This window comes from Symsagittifera roscoffensis, chromosome 6 (assembly GCF_963678635.1).
Source record: "Symsagittifera roscoffensis chromosome 6, txSymRosc1.1, whole genome shotgun sequence".
Lineage (NCBI taxonomy): Eukaryota > Metazoa > Xenacoelomorpha > Acoela > Convolutidae > Symsagittifera > Symsagittifera roscoffensis.
In genome coordinates this window covers 57,520,194-57,538,620 of record NC_087067.1, presented here as the reverse complement: position 1 = coordinate 57,538,620, position 18,427 = coordinate 57,520,194, and the positions used below count along the sequence as shown (strand labels likewise).

Here is an 18,427-nt window from a genome sequence, read left to right as displayed (position 1 = left end):
TAATGGTAGTGAGATTGGGTTTGTAAAATGATAGAAGGATGTCCATGAGAGTGTATGGCATAATACCTGATCATTTACATGATTTTGGTTTTTGTTATTTGGGTCCGAATGAAAATATGTGTACTGCGGGAAAGAAGGTAAACATATTTGGAGAAATTCTTTGGTGTTAGTATGAAGTGGACGATTGACAAATGTTGTGGGTGTTCCTGGGTTAGAGGGAAATGGAGTATTTGGGAGTTTTCTTTTAAAGGTTCGGTAAGCTCAATTTGCACTGGAGGATGGGTTTGATGAGGAAGTTGGGTTTTGCGAAGAGGTATAATATGAAGAGGGAGTTGGGGTTGATGGGTTGGATGATGTTATAGATTGTGAGAGTTGGTAAATGGTTAGTGTTTGAGGGTGCTGTAGTTGTTGTTGAAGTGTTATGAAGTTATCAAGCTCGTGTGATATTTGCGTATCTACAGGGCTGTTTTTATCGGATGGTTCACTGGTTAAGGGGGAATATATGGGTGCTACATTTGAAATGGAAGAGGGAGGGGAGAGGGGCTCAATTTTGACTTGGGAATGAATAGGTTGAAAGTGAGGTTGGGAAAATGTAGATGGGCTGGGTTCGGAGTTTGCAAATTCGATGGGGGTTTCGATATCGGAGTTACTATATTGGGAGATGGTGTTATATACAGTTGTGATGGAATGAACTGTTATCATGAGGTGATTGAGGTGGGGGAAAGCAAAAAGTGGGATGATGGGGAGTTTGTTCTGGAGGTTGGCTGGGTGGAAAATTGAGCGATGGAGTGCTCCAACTTGGCGGCTCATCGTGGGTTAAAAAGATTGTTGCTCTGAGAACAAAAGTTAGTGGTATGAGGTTGTCAACAGTTTGTTCGTATGTGTCTTCTATAATGAGTGGGTGGGTTATTATGTGTTGAATTGGGCTTTGTGGATAATTAGATCTCAAAATTATGAGGTCTGTTAGGGCTATATTTCCGAAATTTCGTGGTACTAATCATAAGGGATGGTTATGGTTTAGGTTTTGTAGTTGTGGTGCTGTAGGCGTTGTTTTTGTAATGTTTTGTGAGTTGTCATATGTGTTCGGTGTTGTTGATAGCTTGGTATTGTATTCTTTCATTTGAGAATCTAAAAGTATTTCATTTATTGATGTAGAAAAAATTCCAAAAAATCCTGCCAAAAGTATGCGTGCCACGCTTGCTTGATTGTTTACTTGTGTGTGTATTGCGCATGTCTTGTAGATTCCTTTTGAGAAAGAAAAGAAATCCAGGAAAGTTAAACATTGCGTTTAAAATAATCAATCTTTCTAAGATGTAGTAGGGCCATCCTAGAAAGACAAGAAAATCGTTTTTCAATTTACGAAACTACATGTTTCTTGTGGTTTGTATTTTTGTCATTTAAGTAAATGAAATCTTTTCTATCTTCAAAATATCCGCTATAGTCTTGTGCGTCTATGTCTGAGAAGCCTGCTGTTTCTACAAGTTTGCATAGGTTTTGAACTATAGGTTGTCGTTGTCCATTTTGGTGAGCATTTCTTTAAATTGTTGTGTACGTATGTGATGTTGAATGTCGGATTTAGAGTATACACCAATCGATTATAAATCTAATGCTTTCTGGTGAAAATTTTTTAGTGGTTGCATAAGTGTAGGGTATGGTGTGAAAAGGTAGTATTTATCTTCGTCAGGGTCCACTTATACTAAATTGTGGCTGTTTTTTGATCCACATGGGACTGCTGTATCCCAAAAATAGGTTCTTCGGGAGAGTGTATCAACAAAATGTACTTTGTTTTTGTAGAATATTGGGATTGTTTTATAGCATCTTTTGTCTTCAAAAAATATAAAGGGGATACTTTTTTGGTACAAGTGTAATAGCATAAAATGTTTCCTTCTTAGCCAGTAAAATTTAATCTGCTACCTGACAGTAAATATCCTGCATAAGTGATTTTCAATACTGCTAGTGCAAGTGATTGTAAAATTTGTGTGCGTTCAAGTTCGCATAGTTGATGGAGTGTTTCAAATTCTGTCAAAGGTATTTCTTGAAAGATTCTACTTATTGTGTAGTCTAAATTCATGTCTAAGTGTAAGTGTATGTCATAGTGAAATTCGCCAAAATGAGTGTTTTTCATTAGTGATAGTTCTTGTAAACGTGTACTGTCTTTGTCTTGTGGTTTTTTTTTCGACCAATGTTTCCTGTGTTTTTTTTAGAAATTTTACTGGGATATATGAATTTTCGTCACTGGTTGAGTGAGATGTTGCCATTGGATGTATAATTATTTTACCTGTAATCATTTCGAAACCTTGTTCGTTTTCGACAAGAACTTCTGAGTATTGTGTGTTGTAAAGTGGTTTGGTGTATTTACATTCAAGTTCCGTTTCTGGGTATACTTGGAAAGGTATCGGTTTATTATCTGTTTTATGAATGTTTCTAATTCTATAATTACTATGTCTGAGTTGATCAGAGTTCACATCATCAAAAAAAATTGACTCTATAAAATATTTTTGGTAAAATTTTATCATTCTATTGTGTAGTTTTGCTACTTGAAATGTCGTACAGGTGTCTTCGGGAAACCAAACAATTGTTGCTTGTGTTCGTGTAGTAGGATTGCAGTATCCTTTGTCGTTTTTGCAAAGAGTCTGATTCTCTGAGAAATGGTAGTGTCATTTTTGAAATCTCGTGTTAGTTGTAGTTTTTCGAGTTGTATTTTTCAATCAAAAAACATTATTTCCTGGTATCCTTTATTTTTAGTGTCGGCTTTAAAAGTTGAGGGGTTGTTTACTCCAATGTGCGGTATCCAATTTTAATCATGGAGATCATAATTTAATCTTCCATGTGCTCCGTGGAATGGAAATTTGTCATCTAGTTTTCTATGACCTTGGTATCTTTCAAGTTTGGCTGGAAAAACTTAAAACTTTACTAATTTCCTGTTTGTGCCTTCGTTTGATGTAATTTTTAATCGTTCAAGTTCATTTTTACGATTGTCAGGGCTGAGTCTTTTGATAAAACTTTGGTAAAACCTTTCATGATTTAGTCTCTTAATGTGTGTTTTGTAAATCCTGGGGTCCTGTTCCTAGTGAAGGATTGCTATGATCGGGTTTTGAGAAATTGAAAAATAAAAGAGTCTGAAAAATTAGTATCTATAGAAGATACATGTGTATGATAGTCCTGAGTATGGATTATAAAAGGTGATATATCCAATTGTCTATTTTGTGTTTCTATCGTATTTGTAGAAAACTTCTGTGGTTATAAAAGGGGAGGTAAAGATTGAGCTGCTATATTCGGGTGGGGTAGGAATGAGGAATGATGAATTGTTTTGTTTAGTCTTACTGTGATTTCAAATTTTTTTGTCAGATTATCTTGTGTAAGTATTTTTATGTTATGTTCATGTATATCTTTGTGGATATCTTGTCGATAGTGTAATCTGTTTAGTGCCCCGTTGTGTAACCTGTTGCTTTCCTGATGTTGTCCAAATAATGGAGGGGGTGCTACGAATGTTTTCCAGTCTAATCGTAGGTGTATGTTACTTGCTGAATTTTCTCTATAACTGGCGTCGAGATTTGGGGAAAATTGGTTGGAAATTGTGTTTGTTGAATTTGAGTTATGAAAGGGGTTGAAGGGAGTCAACGAGTTTCTGGTAGTGAAAAAGTTGTGTCAGATGAAACGTCTATTGGGTCGTTCACCAAATATGGTTCGCCTTGAGTAAAAGCTTGTCTCATCCAAAATGGGAGATGTTCTATAGTGGTTGGGGGGTTGAAAGGATTTTCTCGGATTTGTTCAGATGTAGGGGTTCAGCCTCAATAATCTGGGGGGATATTCGATGTGTTTTGTTGTGTTGAGGTCTGGGGAGTACTTTGAATTGTGCTTTTGGAGAGGTCTATAGGGTTTGCTCTTGGTGAATGAGGTATGTTGAATTAAACTCTGGTAGTTTGCAAATTTCTATTTCGTCTTGGATGAATAATTGTCTGTTTATTTCGAGCGTGTTTTGGTTTTGACTTTGGTGTCTTGCTCTATTTAGATCTTGTTGGAGGGGGGTATATCTTATATACTGGTTCGTTTTGTGGTTCGCTTAGAGATGCTTGGCTGATTACTGGTTGTAGTGGTTCGGACAATCGTACGTGTTTTTCTTCAAATGTGTATGGGTTGTCTTGAAAATAGAAGCGTGTTGATGATTGGAAGTTATTTGTTTGATTATTTGTTGGTGTTGTTGGAGGGTTTTTGGACGTTGTCGGTGGGGAGTGATGTGGGGGTTGTTGATTAGCAATTTTGGAAAGTTTGGAAAACAATTTTTATTTATGAGGAAATTTTGTGTTTTTTGCAATATTCTTGAATGAAAAGGGTTAAAAGTATTGTTGCTAATGCGAAAATTGTGATACCTTTTTTTATACATTTGCATATTGTCATTATGAGGGATGTCGAGAAGTATTATGAAAATGTGAGAAGTATTATAAAAAGCAGAAAAACATCTGTTTTTCTGAATAGATGTTGAAACATTTAGATAGTTATTTGAAATATCGTACCTGAGGAAGTGGTCAAAGATTTTGGAAAAACTAACGTAGGTTTGGGCTAGGGAAAGAAAAATGATGAAACAAATTGCAAAAAGTTATCAGGGAGAGGATGAATATTACTGAGTATCGGATATGAAGATTATACAAAATTTGAAAAAAAATTGGAAGGATTGAAAAAAAGTTTGAAAGGATGTTTTGAAAGTTGTTGGCTGTTCGAGAAAAAATAATTTGAAGATATGATTCACTTCGTCGAGTGTTTTTTATTTTTTTTTAAAGCTAAATTCGAGTGTGGTCGGTTTATTTCTTGGTTTTTTGACAAATGGGTTGGATTTCGGCAATTTTTGATAAAAGGAAAGTTTGGAGGGCTCTCAAGAGTCTACCTAGTTTTTTTTTGTGATTGGTGTATCTAAGAGATATTCCTACCGTAGGCTAAATGATCATGTCCATTTTGTTCTTTAGGCTAAATTATTATTTTTGCCTGAGAGGTTTTTGAGGTCTAAGTTGGGACAATGTTGTTGATCTTTGTACTGCTTGATAGGGGAGGGTTGTAATATTGAGACTCTGTTTATTTCAGTTGTCAATATTTATCGGTTTGCTTAATTTTGACCTGGAGGTTCTTTAGTTTAAGTTAGAGGTTGGCTTGGAGGTGATTGTTTGTCGGCTAAAGAAGTTGTATCCAAAATGAGGTGATGATTCAAAAAAGTTACAGCTACAGCAATTTAGTCGCACCAAAATGGTCGCAGGTTCGAAGCTCGCATTGGTCAGGCTTTTTGGCTGTCAAACAAAATTTTGAACAAATATATTAGGTTATCCATTATCGGATGCAAATTGCTTCGAAAAAAATTGTGTTTTCCACATAAGAACTGATTTTGATTTGTATTTCAAATTCCTTTGCTATATTCAAGCGTTATGATGATGAAACTAAAATCTATTCTGGTCGTCATTTCTCATTTCTAGAAACAGAAGATTAGGCAATAAAAAGGAAACAAATCCCTTTCGCGTAACCCGCCCACTCTACGATTTCTAGAAAAAAAATATCCAGCCACTTTGAAAACAACTGTCAGTCACAGGGGCGGATCTAAGATTTTCTGAAGGGAGAAACGGATTTTTTTTTAAATGTTCAAAAATTTTATTGAATTTTTCATTTAGGTCCACCAAATTGATTTCCCGAACTCTCCCAAAACACCAGAAAGAACCCATTATTACCAAATTTTCTGCCCTGCAGGCAAATTTTTGAAAAAGTAGTTTAAAAAAGGCTTTTTTAGGCACTTTTTGGAAAAACTTTTTGGAAAATTTTTAGGGAGCGCGCGCTCCCTAAACATTGGTATATTTTAGCGCCGAAGGCGCCTTTAGAAAAACTTCAGGGTCAGTCAGCCAAAACCTCAAAATAGTAAAAAATGGGGACCCTGAAAAAAAAGCTTCAAAAGCTGATCTGGGATTTTCGCTGGTGGAGAAGGTCGGTTTTCTCAAAAAAAAAACATTTATCAAGATTTTTTCTAAATTGCTCGACCAATTTCAGTTTCCGATCTCTCCCAAAGCAAAAACACTATCAAGACCCTTTTTTGAGATTCAATTTGCACCTCAGAGGAAGTGTCAAAAACAGGCCAAAAAATTATTTTTTCGCCGCTAGAAAGATCTTAAGTTCGAAGAGCTAAAAATAGATGTGGTGCAATAATCAAAGTGGAGACCCTTTGGATTGCGAGGGGTCGAATCCGTGAGGTAAGTTCCACCCTCCCTGAACCCCCCCAATCCGCTACTGACTATAAGTTCTTGAAATTCTCAAATTTTGTGCATATTGGCACCTTAGGCGCCTTTAGTACACTTTTAGGATTCGTCGACCAAAATGGATGTCGCTAAATAGTGCTTAAGGGGAGGACCCTTTGGCCGTATAAAGTTTAGTTAGCAGTTTTAAGAGCGGGTCTTAAAAACTTTCAAGATTATTGCAAGGGAAGGAATTTCAATTGAGAGCCGTACCCATTTCCTACAATAGAATGATATCTTTTATATTGAGAAGTATTTTAGTCCATTTTGTTAATACATGCTCAATTCGTAGATAATATATATTCCATTATTAGTTATTACTTTTCACAAATTATCTCACGTGAAATTAACCATTCATTCCATGCTAACTATATTGCGTGTGCTAATGATTGAATTTTTATCAGCTATGGATTGCAATTTCAGTCCTTTTATGAGATGCGTGTAATTCTGCGTGCGGGTTCTTTAAGTGAAATTCAATTTATTTATTTGTAATTATTTGATACTATATTTATTATTGTTTTGTTAATTTTTACGAAGTTACAGCTTAATTAAAATACCATTTGACCATTTTGCGTGATTGTTATCCAGTTTCGTTTGCTGTGTTAATTTGATATTTGAAAAATAGTTAACTTATTGATAAACTTTCGAAAAGTTAGAGAAATATCTATGCGCTCTGAGCTGTTGTAAGATACCATAATAGCAGCCCTTTGTCTCTAAATATATTTTGTCCAAACCAGAAGAATTCGAGGCGTTGGTGTTAGGTCTCAAAAACGTTCCTCAAACAGATTTCAGATGATTGGGCCGAAAGAAAATCAAAAAACAACAAGGTTCAAATCAAAAAAATCTCCAAGAAAAATTTGTTTAACTTAAATTATAATCATGAAAAATGCATTATCATCATGTTTTACTTTCCAACTTTCCAAAACATCATTTGGAGGCTTAAATTATATACAAACGCCAATAATAACTAGTGTAAGATACCATGGTATCGACGGGACTTCAAGCCGAAGGGACTTCAAGCCGAAATTAAAACTTTACAAGCACCTCAAAACGCTTTTTTATCATCTGTAAAACGAACCTTTTCAAAAATGTTGGCAAGTTTAGTCCATAATAAACGTTATTCATGACAAGACAATGCACCACTTGTGATTGGCATCCGTTGATAACATCAGCCGGTTCTTGAAATGCATAAATTATAATCATGAAAAATGCCTTATCATCATGTTTTACTTTCCAACTTTCCAAAACATCATTTGGAGGCTTAAATTATATACAAACGCCAATAACTAGTGAAGAAAGATCATGAAATTCAGAAATTCTTCAAAAAAGTTTTCAAATTATTCATATTTCACGACTTTATAAGGAACTATTCGGCTTGAAGTCCCTAATTTTACAATTCGGCTTGAAGTCCCGTCGGCTTGATGTCCGGCACCCGACGGCTTGACATTCGAGGGATTTGTTAAAACCACAAATTTCAGCAATCAGAGTCAGGTTCCTAAATTCTCAATTCTGATTGGCCAATAACTTATCTCTGTAAACTATCTCTTTATAACACTTTAACAAATTTCTCAAAAACCATTGAATTACACAGTTTCTTTGTGTTAATTTGTGCAACTCATTTATAACTTAATCGGAAAGTCAATTAATCGGAGAATCGAACTTGAAATAGCATTTCTACAACTTCTCAATTTTTTTTTACAAGCAAGGGTTCGAGTGTTGAAATCCATTTCATTAAATACTATTTGCCAATTTTTACCCAGAAATTGAACTCAACCTCATTTTCTGCATTACTACATATTAGCCAGTTTGGTCCCTGGACTTTTCTAACATCAATATTCAAGGTCACACGCCAAAAAAACTACAGAAAATCAACATCAGAAAAATGAAGCAGTCCTAAAATTACGCACTTCGATGATGAAATTCGTGTTACTGGGCTTAATCGTGGTTGTCGGGATTGGCGGTGTTTCTGGAGACATAGAAAAAGATCTTGAGGATTGGGTTCTAAAGAGACATCTGAATTATCTGCCCGAGTACACGCCTATAGCTAACAAATCAGCCAATTATCTTGGTGAGTCACTTTTGGAGTTTTCGAAAGCTAATCATGTCATTGTGTAGTGGTCCAATAGTTTTGCCATAGTTTAGTTGAATCCATTCGAAATTGGAGAATAGTTTGCTCTTAATTCGTCTTTATTGTCTTTTTGAAGAATACATTTACACTCAGAATCAATCAATTTTTACTCTCGTTTCGGCCGGTAGAAGGCCGGAACGTCTAAATATCGAAAAAAATTCAGTTTCGGGTATTTTCGGATATTGGACCTTTGATAATTTTTGGACGAGTGTACCTTTCCCGGATAGCCAAAATAAACTTTTTCCTGCAATTTTATTGACTATCATTGAATATAATCAGAGCTACACAGTTGTTCAGATACACATACTAACATACACATTTCCTATCAAACAATCCTGAATAAACAACAAAAGTTAAAAAAAACAATAAATTACCAACTGGTGTTTTTTCTAGCCTCATGTTCGCCTGTACACTGCAATGGAAACGGACTGTGCTTTGTTGTCGACCAGGTACGGGAAAGGAACTCTAAAGATGCGCCAACTCACAAAGTTTGCGAGTAAGTAGTCTTAAAAGAGCTAAGGTTTTGGTCAGAAGATTGACTATTGATTATGAAAGGCGAAAAACAAAATTTGATTTCGTTATTTTGAGAATTGAAGTGTAGAGGTGTTTTCAGCACTGGGTATTTAAATTGGGGTAAAATTACAATAGTAGGGTTCAGTGGCCGTGCTCCGAAATTTTTCTAGAGGGAGGTTTCGAAAAATTTGCCGACCTTTTTTTTTTAAAACCAATTTGATTTTCCGAGCTTTTCTAAAGTAGTATAAAGACCCTATTTTGTAAAAAAATTAGTCGTGTTGGCGCCAAAGGCTCTTTTAGAACAATAATGAGGATGTTCAGCGAAAAATGGATATCATAAAGTTATAGCTAAGGGGGACCCTTTGGAAAAATTTTGGCAACCAGAATTGTGGGGGAGGGGGGGGGGTTGGTTTGCAATATCAAAAATTTTAGGATTAAAGAAGTTAGGGTACTACTATGATAGAGTGGTCGCTTGACAATAACCAGGTCCCTTGAGAATAAGACACCTATAGCTCTCAAATTGTTTAATAATTATGATTAAGCCTTTCAGAAAGATGTCGCAGTATATTTTCAAACAAATTTCATGTTTTGTTACCTCTTAAAACCTCCCCCTCACCAATTAAGGTTGAAAATTTAAAAAAAGCCAATAGTGGGTTTTGATGACAAATAAATCAACCCAATTATATGGTTGTTAAACCGTAAAATAAAGTAGAGCGAGCAAATTTCTATATCAACAAAAGTGATTACAATTTTCAATCTGAAAAGTTTCTGGCTGAACATATTTTGCAAGATTTTTGAAATGAATAATTTATACACAAATTAGTTTTCAAAATTATAACATGCGAAATGCATGCGGGACCTGTCTATCATAGTAGTACCGAAGATAGGCATATCAAACAGGGGTCTAGGACAACAAGCCGACGGGACTTCAAGCCGAAGGGACTTGAAGCCGAAATTAAAACTTTACAGGCACCTCAAAACACAATTTTATCATCTGTAAAACGTTGCTTTTCAAAATTTTTGGCAAGTTTAGTCCATGATAAGCGTTTTTCATGACAATGCACCGTTTGTGATTGGCATCCGTTTATAACATCAGCCAGTTTTTGAAATGCATAAATTATAAACATGAAAAATGCCTTCAAGCATGTTTTACTTTCCAACTTTCCGAAACATCCTTTGAAGGCTTAAATTTTATGAAAACGCCGATAACTAGTAAAGGAAGATCATGAAATTCAGAAATTTTTCAAAAAAATTTTCAAATTAATCATATTTCACGACTTTATAAAGAACTATTCGGCTTGAAGTCCCTGATTTTAGAATTTTAGAATACAAGCACCTCAAATCATTATTTTTTCATCTGTAAAACGTTTCTTTTCAAAATTTCAGGCTAATTTAGTCCATAATAAGCGTTATTTATGACAATGAATTACTTAGGATTGGCATAAGTTAATAATATCAGCCGTTTTTTGAAATGCATAAATTATAAAAAAGAAAATTACCTTCAACCGTGTTTTATTTTTCACTTTTCCTAAACTTCATTTGGAGCTTTAAATTTCGTGAAAACGCTATTAATTACCGAATAAAGATCATGAAATTGAGAAATTCTTTTAAAAAAGTTTTCAAAATAACCTTATTTCATGGCTTAATGAGAAAATTTTCGGCTTGAAGTCCCTAATTTTACGATTCGGCTTGAAGTCCCGTCGGCTTGATGTCCGGCACCCATCAAACAGGGCTCATGCTAAAAACAAGGCCTGATAAGCTGTGAAAAAATTTGTATTCAGCCAAAGGAAAAGATCTATTTCACTAAACAAAGACTAACTTTCAGGTACCAAAAATTATACAGCAGATTCGAAGATAACAAAGTTGCTCGTATTAGGCGACCAACGACTTGACTGCTTTTTCAGTTTTTTTACATGTCAAGGGGTTTTTTTTCACTTTTCCTAAACTTCATTTGGAGCTTTAAATTTCGTGAAAACGCTATTAATTACCGAATAAAGATCATGAAATTGAGAAATTCTTTTAAAAAAGTTTTCAAAATAACCTTATTTCATGACTTAATGAGAAAATTTTCGGCTTGAAGTCCCTAATTTTACGATTCGGCTTGAAGTCCCGTCGGCTTGATGTCCGGCACCCATCAAACAGGGGGGTCTAGGACAACAAGCCGACGTGACTTGAAGCCGAAGGGACTTCAAGCCGAATCTTAAACATTAGAAGCACCTAAAAACACTAATTTTTTTATCAATAAAAAGGTTATTTTTCAAAAATTAGGCAAGTTTAGTTCACCATAAGCGTTCTTAATAACAATGCACCACTCACGAGGGGCATAAGATTTTTAGAACAGCCGGATTTTGAAATGCATAAGTTATACACATGAAAAAGCCCATTAACTATATTATAATTTTTAATTTTGCTAAACATCAATTAGAGGCGAAAAAATTATGAAAAAGCCAATAATTTGTTAAGCAAGCCGAAGAAATTGGGAAATTTTTCGAAACAGTTTTCAAACTAATCATATTTCTCAAGTTTTTGACAAAATGTTCGGCTTAAAGTCTCTCATTATACGTTTCGGCTTGAAGTCCCGTCGGCTTGATGTCCGGCACACGTCAAGGAGACCTTGACTTGACAATACTTATCAAAAACCTTCCCCATGGGAGGACTTATTTTTGAAATAGTAAAAAAAATTCCAAAGCGTCCAAAAAATAAAATAAATTTAAAAAAAAATTAAAAAACCCGATCCAATACATTTTCATAATATCTGTTTTTATCAAACAGGAAAAATCATTGGGTTGAGTTGAGTGATATATCATATTCAAGATCTTTCAGTCGTGATTCGAACGACATGAAAAATTTTTGAGAAAAATTTCTTTGTCGAGAAAAACCCGTTCGAAATACTTTTTTTCTTATTTTTTAAGACTATGATCGGAACATTCCGTGCTACTTGCGCAGTAGCCGGCTATCCTTGTTTCACTGAAGTATTCAATTAGAAAACTGAGTAGCGTCAGTAGCGAAGTCCATGACGGAGTCTCGAAAAGTCACCAGTTCCATTATGATTGATGACTCGGTTCTTTTATCTTGCCCATCACCAGCCAGTGACTTTACCCAAACACAATACCCGTTAATATTCATACATAAGCTTCTAAAATCAATGTCAATTTGATTTCAAAAATTACTGAAAAGTTCCACCGCTGGTCCTAACTAACTCAACACAGACCAGAGTTAAAAAAATCTCAGTATTTCTAAAGAAATTTTCAACGTGAATCATTTGCTCTAAAAGACTCTGGTGAATACTGGCTCAATTTGTTCAAAGCAGCACCAGATCAGACTAGATTAACAAGCTTTGAAAACATTAGAACCTGTCAATTAATTTTATTATTTGCAAAAGGCCGTTAAGAGTTTTTGCGTAAAAATCGTTTTTTATCTCAACCCTGTTAGTTTTTGTAAGCAAAATAGAAAGGGGCGAGTAAATGCTGCTCAATAAAAGAACGAAATATTTGGTGCTATTATGATAGGTTGGTTCCTTAAAATTAACCAGGTCCATTGAGAATACGGCACCTAGAGCTCTCAAATTGTTTAACATTTATAAGATGGTCTTAAGGGAGGCATAGCAATAAGCAGAATGTTCCAAGTGCAGAATGTGTCCAAGAGCTGAAAAACAGAAAAATGTTGACTTATATTGGTTTATACGGGCTAATTGATAAAACAATTAATGGAATCGTAAAAAATTCCAAGAAAACGAACAATTTATGCACGAATTGTCTAATTTCATTATTTTATTCAATTTTTTAAAATTCTTGATTAAATTACTTAAATTATGCAATTAATGTTCGTTGCGTTGGTATTATTGACATTTCTGATAATTAATTTACCTATTAGTTTATAAAAGTTGATATTTCTGTTTTTCTGCTCTCAGACCATTTTGCTTATTGATTGCCACCGTCTTTAAGAAACATGTCCCAGAATGTTTTCAAACGTTTCATATTTTCTGAGTTCGTATAACCTCAGTTTCACCATTTTAAGTTAAAAAATGTTTTGAAAAGTTTGCCAAAAATGAGTTTTGAATATAGGTAAGTAACACAATAATGGCTTTTAATTTGAAGTTAAGTTAAATGAGCATTTTGCTTGATTTTAACGATAGTAACTACAATGTGAAATCTAAAAATTTTCGAATTGAAATCATTTTGCGAGATTGAAATCAGTAATTTATATACAAATTAGTTGTCAAATTACTACGTGCAGAGCCTGTTTATCATAAAAGCTTTTTCTAGGACCAGCCGAGCATATTAGTACCAAATTTTTACACAAAATGTATGCTTTTCTTCTCCGTAAAGTAAAACAATTAGATTATTTCTACACCTTTCGTTGAAATCGTTACTATTTATGTATTTTTTTATGTGTATCAATTATCAGGATTGTTAATCTAAAACAAGCAAAAAACCACACAAAATTAGCAAGGTTGAATGTTCCGACTGCGATCCCCTGAAAAAGCAAAGCCCGGAATGTTCCAATTGCCTTTCAAGGTACATGGAGTAATATTTCATGAAAAATTTTTAAAAATTCAACAAAGAAAGAATTTAAATTTGATTTTTTTTTGAGAATCATCCCCCACACGCTTTTTAAAGTAAAAAACGATATATTTCGCATAGCATACCTCAGTTCAGTTTGAAACTATTTTTATGAGGAATTATATTTTCGTTTACGAGTTAGAAGCACAAAAAATATCGCTCATTAATTGTCCTCAATGGGCAATGTTTAAACCCCCATAACTTAATGAAAAATGATCTCAAGTGAATTATCTTCTTCGATTTGAGCTCAGGGTAACAATATTTTTACTATGATCTAAAAAGTCCCGTCAAAATCCTGGAAAAAAAACGTCCCCGAGTACAAATATTCTGTCAATTTCTTTGAAAGTCGGAACAATAAAATCTGATTTTTATAACTGGTGCTTTTTGGAATAGAACACTTGGCTTCAAAGTTTTCAGCTGCCTAAATTGTTATACATGTTTTGATACAGATTCATTAGCGGTGTAATGGATTTGAATCATTTCATAAAACTGTGTTACGTTGCTGAATTTATTTCATGCTATTTTTTAAAACTATAATAATTCACAAACTATATCGTTATATAAACAAAAATGTTAATTGCTTAAAATTTGCAATAAAATAGCTTCCGCTCAATTTATCATTTTTTTTATTCTAAATTAAGTTTACTAGATAAGCCTCACTTATCACCTGATGATAAAAATAAAGATTTGAACTGTGAATGAAATTTTCAAACACCGCTCAAATTTTCTTTCACAGTTAAAACGCTTCTTATAATCTTCGGGTGATAAGCTAGGCTTAAATGGCCAAAAATTTGTTTTGAATCAAAAACTTCATGTGTGATAAAATCCTAGATCCGCCCTGATTGAAATTTCTAAGTTTCGCAGGTTGAAATGAAACAAGTGTATGTACTTTTTTGTTTTCTATCAGTTTTAGACCTGTTTTGGTTCAATTAACGGCATATATTTTACAGCGAATTAAGGAATTTTTAAAAAGCTGACTAACAAGAAAATCCAAATTTTCAAACCACGTTTCTTTTTTGCTTTTGTTCAATTTTGATATCATATGAAGTACCCTATGAGTTTTTCATGTTCCGAGATTTTCCTATTTGCTGACCAAATTTCGTGAACTTTGATAAGGTAAGCTCATTTTTGATGGCGCCCAATTTGGTTTAACTGATGTGAACTTCGAAATAAATGATGTGAAAAAAGGTTTTATTTAATTCATCAGGGTAGGGAGAGATTCTATGCCCACGGCAACTGAATATCTTTGCTAGTCAGAGATGCACGTAACTAGCTCCTAGAGTTTTAAAAGAGCCTTGCTGGGGACGGACCGCGGGCGGATTCTTGACTCTTATTGTGTGTTGTTAAACTACGAACTTAAAAAGTCAGCTAAATAGCGTAAAATTAGTGAACGTAATAATGTTCATCAATTATGCAGAAATAGAGGAAAAGCCACATATTTCCGATGGATTAATCGATTCAATCAGAACAATTTAAGGGGCGTTTCCGGTTATAATTGAGGAGGCGTCGGCCTGTAAATTAAGGATACGTTCCGTCCGGTCGGATAATGAACTTGAACATTCTTCTGTAGGGAAATGGGGTAACATAGGGAGTAACTTTCGTATATTTTCCAACAGAAAATAAAGATAAGTCTAACGAAAAATTAAGGGTTTTTCTATTGTAATAATATTTGAATGGATGTGGAATAGATAAACCTTATTTTTTGACCGTTCACATCAAGAAAAGTTAGGGTTAATCAACCATCTAAACAATTCGTCTGTGAAATTTTGTTGAATTGCAAGCGCGTTCGCAGAAAATTACATTTTAAAATCTGATGTAATAAAGACTCAATTGAGTTTGAAAAATGACCTTGGAATATTTTAGATGTTCGGCCGGTTTCTTTGGACCTTTGTGTCAATTCGAAGACACCTGCTATCGCAACAAGTCCTACTGTCACCATCAGGCAGCATGTCAAATGGTTCTCGTTAACATCCCCGACGAATCAACGTCCTCTCTAGAAATCACCGGCTATACTGTAGCCGCTTACCCAGAATGCAGTTGCAACGACGGAACTTTCGGGGACCATTGTGAAAGCTTCAATCCGTGTACTGAATCACAGAAAAACCAATGCAACCATGTTGAAAGATGCTACCAGCTTTCAGATGGATCACCCAAATGTATATGTTTACCAGGCACGATGGGAAAACTTTGCGACAAGATCGTTTCTGATGAAAATGTCTGTACAAAAGAATCCTGTAACAACTCAGGCGTTTGTTACCAGGAAAGAGGACAAGCTAAATGTACATGCAAAGATGGATTCGAAGGAGCAAAATGTGAAAAGAAACTGGATGTCTGTGAACAACATTTCGACATTTGCGGCGGACACGGCAGCTGCAAAAGTGACTCCAGCGATAAAACTTGGAGGTTGGTTTCATTTTTATGTATTGTCCTATAACATTTCTGTTATAACGTAATATTATAGCAGCTATGTGATTATAATCGTTATGAAAACGGTGGCGTATAACAAAAGTTCATTAACACAAGCAAAGCTTGTGTTATAGTATGAACTCTTTTTTTCCAACCTAAGTCGCAAATATTGTTCATTTTGATCAATAACCAGTTGTTACGTACAGCCAATGCTAAGGATATTACCACAGACTATTCTATTTTAAATAGCATTTTAGCTTCAAGGTATCATGGATCTGTAGGGGTTTCGAACCTGGTCAGGGTCGAATGTTTTTAATGAGCTTTTTCGTAATGAGCTTTTTCGTAGCTAAAATGCGTCCGCTCTATAAATTGAGGCATGTTAGTTGGTATTTTTTTTCAAATTGACTGGTATTGCCAATGCGTCACTTTACAATTATGTAGACTCATAATTGGCGTGCGTCACTTTTCAAATTTTTACTCATTCAGTTTTTCCCAGTAGCGTTATTGGTCATATGTTTGCCCTTGCCTCGTGCTTGGGAAGTGCAATTTCGCATCTGTGTGAAACAAGGTTTTCAGCGTTGAAGGCGATTTTTTCAAATGAATAATGGCATTTTGAGCAATTTCTAAGTCATGACCAAAAAAACAGTTAATTTTTACGTATATACAGCCACTAATTGTTTTCGCTACTAATCCGTTTTTAGAAAATTACTAGGATTCAATTTTTTAAGATCAAGAGCGCATAAATATATATTCAAAAAAATTTGGGAATAGCCCTTGTAACATATAAGTTGTCAAAAAATTGCGTTTAAAAATAAAATTGGTAAATTCAATCTATATTGTATCGTGTGAACCAGAATTAATTATCTGGATGTCGAGTTACGTGAACATAAATAACTAAAGCTTAGTATTTTTCTTTTCTAAATATGTATCTTTTCATTATTCCGACTACGAAGTAGGAAATAAAGGTTTCTTCTGGCGGATTTTAAGTTTTTTCTACGGAAAATCAGGTATCTCAAAAAACAGTTGTTGACTATTTTTTCCTCGCAAAATTAGGTACCACAAAAACATTTAACAAAAATTTGTTAATATCATTGGTATTTCGTATTAACGTTATTTCAATCGTCAATTTATTGATAGGTTTCAGTCGAAAGCTCCAGTTATGGATCTGATTGTGTACATTTCCGCTTTAACTCTGATCAGATATAAAATTAAAGCTATTTTTCGCAGCACTGTAAAAATATTGAGATATTTATGGAATTGCTGATAATTTTTGCAATAGTGATAATTTTTACTTGAAAATAGCAAAAACGAGTTTATTCCCTGATTGAAACCCTATTTTTTGCCCCAAGCCACCCATAAGTTAACTAAGTGCCATATCCGTTTGGTATCAAAATAATATGTTAAGAATATAGAGCAGATTTCAGAGGAGCGTATAGTTCTATCACAGGGTAGAAATGAAAGTGAAAAATAATATTTTCTCTTATATTTTGTTGAACTGAACCAATGGTTGATAGAACTCGGTGCTAGGTTTTTTAACAGACTGGTTTTTAGCAGACCAATTTTTTACCAGACTAAAAACAAACAAGACTGCTCGTATCAGGGCGAAGCCCTGAATGTTCCGACTGCCTTTTAAGGTTTATGGAGCAGCAGTAATAACATAAAAAAATTGAAGTAGATCACGTTTAGATGGCTCAAAGTTGTTCCGCAAAAAGTAAGAAATGAATATACTAGGGGTGTTTTTTTAATTCAGACTAGTTCTCAAATTATTGTTCCGACTTTCGATACGAAAGTAATGGAATATTTGTGCTCGGGGTGGGTTTTTTTTCTTCAGACAAATTTCGACTTTTTAACTAACCATTTTTGACAGAATTTATTATATCATTCAAAATGTATTGTTATTTTGAGCTTAAATATGAAAAGATATTTCACCTGGGATCTTTTTTTGTAAAGTTATGAGGGTTTAAAGATTGCCATTTTGACCAATTTGGGACAATTAACGCGCGATATAATTCGCGCTATTAACGCGTAAGCGGAGATTTAATCCGTCTTATAAATCGTTCCAAATTGGTTGAACGAAACTTATTTGCCATAATTGATTTGTTACAAGGAACAAAATCTATCTTTTTCTGTTTTATATGGCATGTGGGGGGATGATTTTCATAAAAATTTCAAAAACAAATTTTCGTTTTTATTTTATTTCATTGAATTTTTTACTGTTTTTACTGCTGCTCCATAAACCTTAAAAGGCTGTCGGAACATTCGGGGCTTCGCCCTGATACGAGCAGTCTTGTTTCCTCTGGGAATCGATCCTTGCATCATCGTGGTTTCGGAAGGGTCGCTCGCACCACTAAACTTTTCTGATTTAAAGAACCTGCGAAACCCTCAGTAATAGAGTAACGTGACCAACACAAAATCGTTCCAAAATCAATTGAGGCAGGCTAATTGGTCTCATTAATTCCAAACACGATTCTTAATATTCAGCTTAAAATTCATAGTTTGTCAATTCCATTAACCAAAAACTATTCGAGTCCAGTTTATGGACAGTCAGAACATTC

General features: G+C 34.4%; 1 protein-coding gene across 1 annotated transcript in view; it reads left to right on the top strand.

Moving 5' to 3' along the window:
* The first annotated feature begins 7,918 nt into the window (after positions 1-7,918).
* LOC134848844 (neurogenic locus notch homolog protein 1-like) overlaps positions 7,919-18,427 on the top strand; it is an 85,455-nt gene continuing 74,946 nt past the window's right edge. The window contains exons 1-3 of the mRNA XM_063866357.1: positions 7,919-8,331; positions 8,785-8,887; positions 15,330-15,869. Of these exons, the coding sequence (XP_063722427.1) occupies positions 8,175-8,331; positions 8,785-8,887; positions 15,330-15,869 (800 nt within the window). The 5' untranslated portion in view covers positions 7,919-8,174. The remainder of the gene's footprint in view (positions 8,332-8,784; positions 8,888-15,329; positions 15,870-18,427) is intronic.